General features: G+C 53.0%; 1 protein-coding gene across 1 annotated transcript; it reads left to right on the forward strand.

The window, feature by feature from the left end:
* Positions 1-238: 238 nt before the first annotated feature.
* On the forward strand, positions 239-5,121 carry BARHL2 (BarH like homeobox 2). The gene is made up of 3 exons (XM_004420861.3): positions 239-965; positions 2,811-3,036; positions 4,809-5,121. Exons 1-3 carry the CDS (start codon positions 344-346, stop codon positions 5,119-5,121), a joined length of 1,161 nt encoding a protein of 386 aa, XP_004420918.2. The 5' UTR covers positions 239-343.
* The last annotated feature ends 281 nt before the right edge of the window (positions 5,122-5,402 follow it).

Here is a 5,402-nt window from a genome sequence, read left to right on the forward strand (position 1 = left end):
CGCTTCGTCGGTCCCCCTGCGCCGCCACCGCCGCCCCACGTGCGCCACCGTTCCCGGAGCGCACGCTGCGTGCTTCCTCCAAAATTTTTGTAACTTTCCCCCGGTCTGTCTTGCTCCTCGCTCTTACTTTTTGCATAAGGAAAAAAAAAAAAAAGTTGTGTCGAAAGTGTCCCCCGATTGCCACCTCCAAATTGTCCGTCCTTCCCTCCCGCCCTACTTTTTTTTTTTTTTTTTCCCTAAGCGGCGACATTGTTTAGTGTTTATTTTGTTTTACGATCGATAGCTTCCTCTGCTCGGTCGGGGCGACTGCTGAGCGGCGGAGTGGCGTGGACCTCATGTAGAAATGACAACAATGGAAGGGGCCAGCGGGTCGAGTTTTGGAATAGACACGATTTTGTCCAGTGCCAGTTCGGGCAGCCCCGGCATGAGGAATGGAGATTTCCGCCCGCTCGGCGAGGCCAGGACCGCGGATTTTAGGAGTCAGGCCACTCCGTCCCCCTGTTCGGAGATTGACACCGTAGGAACGGCGCCTTCTTCTCCCATCTCGGTCACCATGGAGCCCCCGGAGCCGCATCTGGTCGCAGACGGGCCCCAGCATCACCACCACCTCCACCACAGCCAGCAGCCGCCGCCCGCCGCGGCCCCCACGCAAAGTTTGCAGCCTTCGCCCCAACAGCAGCCGCCGCCGCCGCCACCGCCGCAGCAGCCACCGGCCCAGCAGCTGGGCTCGGCCGCCTCGGCCCCCAGGACTTCCACCTCTTCTTTTTTAATTAAGGACATCTTGGGCGACAGCAAACCTCTGGCGGCGTGTGCGCCCTACAGCACCAGCGTCTCCTCTCCCCACCACACCCCGAAGCAGGAGAGCAACGCAGCACACGAGAGCTTCAGGCCAAAGCTCGAGCAGGAGGACAGCAAAACCAAACTCGACAAGCGGGAAGATTCCCAGGGCGACATCAAATGCCACGGTGAGTCGCGCCGCCCGGCTGGCTCCCTCAGCGGGCTCGCTTCTCCTTCTCCGGGTTCCCTGCCTTCCCTTCGGTTTCCCCGAATCTGACGGGAAGTTATTCCGGCAGCTTCTGAGGCGATCGCGCCACAGTCAGAACCTGCAAGCGGGAGGGAGGCCTGGGCGTGCGATTCGGGGATGGTCTGAAGTTCTGTTTATTGTTACATTTGTGCCTCTCAACCTTCACCGCCTTCCAGCTCCTTTCTTTGTTTTGCTTAATTTTAATTTATTAGCAAGGGGGCAGCAGCGGAGGGTATCTGACGGGAAATACTTTCGTGGATGGAAGGGAAGGATTTGAGATTTTTCTAGCCGAGACCTTGGGAGTAGGAATGGAGGGAGGTGGGAGAGAAACAAGCTTAGCTAGCATGGTGTCTAGGGGTGTGATCACAACGTGGTGTTTATTTTTTAATGCAAATTATTTCATTCCCTCCTCCACACAGCATATTTTCCGAAACATCATCACAAGAATTGTCAGAGTTAATGCAAGAAAAATTTCCGAGTTGATTAACAGAGCAACTTTTTTTTTATTAGATCGCGATTAATATAGGGAAGCCCATACGGTAAAAATTTATAATCAGTTTTTCAGTTTTTTAAAACACCCCTTGGCGCCAACTGAATATCTGTATTTTAGTAAGATTTTTGGCTCCTTACGAGTAATTGGGAGGTAGCATTTATGAAGGTAAAATTTTATGGAATTCAATTTATGTATTTTCATAAAATCAGAAAATGGCAATTGAAATTGTCCTTTAACTCCCTTCTTCTCTTTCCTCCTCAGACGATTTCATAAGTAAGTGTCTGGTCTTTGCATGGCAAAAGAGTTGTAACATACCAGGAGAGTGGTTTTTTTCCTTTACCAATAAATTTATAATTATTATTGTTATTATTATTATTAATCTTTGCCATCTCTGGGAAGGATGTGTGCTGACGGTCTGGAAGGTGGGATATTGGATCTTCATTTTACTATTATAGTATTAGCATAATAGTGCCCAAAACAGATGTACAGTCTGGTCTGGTGATTTTTTGTGCACCAACCTCCCCAGTGGGTCAATTAGAGAGATTATTGTTCTTCCTGCAGGGAAGATCAAGGAGTGCAGCAAAAACGGGTACAAACAGAGAGGGATTGACATATCGATTTCCCAGCATTTCACTAAAAAACCAAAGTTGACAAATAGAATCCGGAAATCTACAGGCTGTCACCTGGATGGGCTCAGTGATTTTGAGCTCAACTTGGTGTCTGGGTGACATAGTCTTTCTGAAGCTTTCAAAGACCCAATGCGAGCAGCTGCAGAGAGCACGGTTCCAACATTTCCCAAGTGCATCTGAAAAAGGATAACAAATGCCTGTAACTTTCAGTAAACAGATAAAGTAAAATGAAGAAGGTGCCCCTTCCTCAGAAAAACAAAGTAATTTTGAAAACTACCAAATTAGAAAAAACGAAGTCGTAGTGAAAACAATAAAAGAAAGGGACAGGCTCTCCCTCCAGTCAAGGAAACAATAACAAAAGGAACCTTTATTGTAAACTATTTTTTTTTTCTTTTTAACTTCCAAAGATGGGAAGATCAGAGACTCTTTTGGAGCCCTTTTAGGAGCTCCACACAAGCCTCCACACTCTCCAGCCAGAAATTGGTCCTCTTCCTCCAAACTGGCTAAGATCCAAGTATGTGTGTGAGGAGGGTGGCAGAGTATGGTCCCCCCCAGCCCCCAGACCAGCGGCTGGCTCGGGAATGTGGAAGTGTGTGCCAGGAGGACACTCCACCCTTTCCCATTCCAGGCTACCTTTACGGCTGTGTCTGGGTTTCTACCATAGGAACAAAGGAGGAGGGAGACCGGGAGATTACGAGTAGCCGAGAGAGTCCCCCTGTGAGAGCCAAAAAGCCTCGCAAAGCCAGGACAGCTTTCTCCGACCACCAACTCAACCAGCTGGAGCGTAGCTTTGAGCGGCAGAAGTACCTGAGCGTGCAGGACCGCATGGACCTGGCGGCTGCGCTCAACCTCACAGACACCCAGGTCAAGACCTGGTACCAGAACCGCAGGTAAGAGAGGCTGTGTGGGGGAGCAGAGGCCATCCAGGTGTGACCACCACACCAATCTTCTTCTCTCCTGGCCTCGGGAGGCTCTAGGGACTTAGGGGGCCCAGAGTGGGCGCTTGGGGCTTTCAGGCTGGAGCAGGGATTAGCCACACACTCCCACCCCCAAGGTGAGAGCTGTCCGATGGGCAGCTGGAGTGTGGAGAATTTTGCACTTCTAAGTATGTCTTAACATATGCTACTTTCCCTCTCAAACCTGAGTGGCTAGAATTCCCCCCACTTTGCCCCCAAGTCAATCAAGCCACACCTTCTCAAATTGAGATATCTTTGCAGCTGACACTCGGGCGTAGAGCCGGCGTGGTGCACCCTTTGGGCTTGCCCCAGGCTGGTTCTGAATGTCTATAGCTGGCCACACAGCCTGGCTCTTTTGGTCCTGGAAGAACTGCCCCACTCGCCTCAGCGTGAATGTCTTTGCCTTGGCCTGTGAGGAGGCCAGGAGAGGTAGGGTCGGCACCCACAGGCAGAAGAATCAGGCAGCTGGCCAGGCATCCAGACTGAGGGTCTGTTCCCTGTACTGGCTGCCTCAGAGCCCCCCAGGAACCTCTGCTTATTTTGAAAGGAAATGAGGAAAGGGCCTGGCAGCGCTGTGGAGCGAACCCGTGAAATCTGAGGCCCAGGTTATGCTGTGTTTCCAAGCCTGGCGGTTGTCTCCCTTGTCGCAATTTTCTCTCCCCTCCTTTTCTCTCGTTTGTGTTCTAATCGTCCATAAGTGCGGTTGGAAATGCCCATCCAGTTGTCATCTTTACCATAATTTTCTGTCTCATTACATACGGTTTCAGCCACCCTAATTCTGTCGGAAAACATTAGTGTCATTTGTAGCCAATTTAAAATGGGCGACATGTTTATTAATTTGGCTGGAGCTGCTGGGTATGGACGGCCCACCAGCCCTGAGTTCCTTCATGAGACATTAGAGCAAAGGCCTGCTGGCCTCTTCTTCCTAGCAGGTGTGCGGTGGGGGATGGAGGAGACTGAGGAAAGCTGATCACAGGTTTTAATTGTTACTCTCTCCCAGAGGAGAAAATATCTTGAAAAGCACTTTTTCCCTTCCGGAATGGCCCCGAGGTACTGTCCCCTTGGGAGAGCCCTCCCTCAAATGAATTCCGTTTTGAAACCTTGTCGCCTTACTTGCCCTAAGCCCCCCTGCCTGCTGTAAGGTCCTGTCAGGCTGATGAGAGAGACGTGTATCCACAGCCCTGGGGACTGAGAGGGGCAGGGGTCCGAGGGCGAGGAGTCTCCCTGCCCCTTTGTTTACGGTTTCTTCTCACTCGCCTGGAGGAAAGGGGGAGGGGCAGAGAGCGGACACTCTGGGATTGTTGGGGGGCCACTTGGGGAAGGGAATTAGAGGAGGAGGGAGAAGACCGCCTATAGAAAGAGTGGTCTCAGTTGGCCTCCAGGAAAGTTTGAGGAAGTAGCCAAACCATAAGAGGGGCGACAGCGGAGCAGAGGGTCAGAAAAAGGCACCAAAGCTTGTAGAATTTAATTTATGAATGTCTCAGACATTGAGGGTGTAATTTACGAAACTGACTTGCATTTGGGTCATTCTGTGAGCAAGAGTGCGGGGTGGGGGGCCAGGAGGTGTGGTTCTTTCCTGGTTCTCAGAGCCCTCTCAGTCCTCCGGTCCCTGGAGGAAAAGAAGGCGGGAGAGGGCAAGAGAAGGGGCCTTGGTACCTGGACCGTGCCCACAGCTGCGGGGTGCGTGCACGCTCGCTTTTTTTCAGGACCAAATGGAAGCGGCAGACCGCGGTGGGCCTGGAGCTGCTGGCCGAGGCGGGGAACTACTCGGCACTGCAGAGGATGTTTCCGTCGCCTTATTTCTACCACCCAAGCCTGCTGGGCAGCATGGACAGCACTACGGCCGCGGCGGCCGCCGCCGCCATGTACAGCAGCATGTACCGGACTCCTCCTGCTCCCCACCCCCAGCTGCAGCGGCCCCTGGTGCCCCGCGTACTCATCCACGGCCTGGGGCCCGGGGGACAGCCGGCCCTCAATCCCTTGTCCAACCCCATCCCAGGCACCCCACATCCCCGGTGAAGAACGAGCGACAGCGCTACAGCCCCTTCCCTGTCCCCTCCCCGACCCGGACAGCTGTCCCTCCTCTCCCCGAACCAGGCCGTCGGGCCTCCCTTGCAGCCGACCGGGAAGCAGAGAAGTAAGAGAGGAAGATGCTCACCAATAGGCGGGGGCCCCCCAAAGAGGAGCCAGCCCTCCGCCCTCCATCTCCCCACCCCCAGGCACAGGGCTGGAAGGCTCCCCCACAGCACTGTGACTGGCGAAAACGCTGACCCCACACAAAGTGCGACCAGTAAGTGAAA

This window comes from Ceratotherium simum, chromosome 2 (genome assembly GCF_057802395.1).
Source record: "Ceratotherium simum simum isolate JZ-2026a chromosome 2, ASM5780239v1, whole genome shotgun sequence".
Lineage (NCBI taxonomy): Eukaryota > Metazoa > Chordata > Mammalia > Perissodactyla > Rhinocerotidae > Ceratotherium > Ceratotherium simum.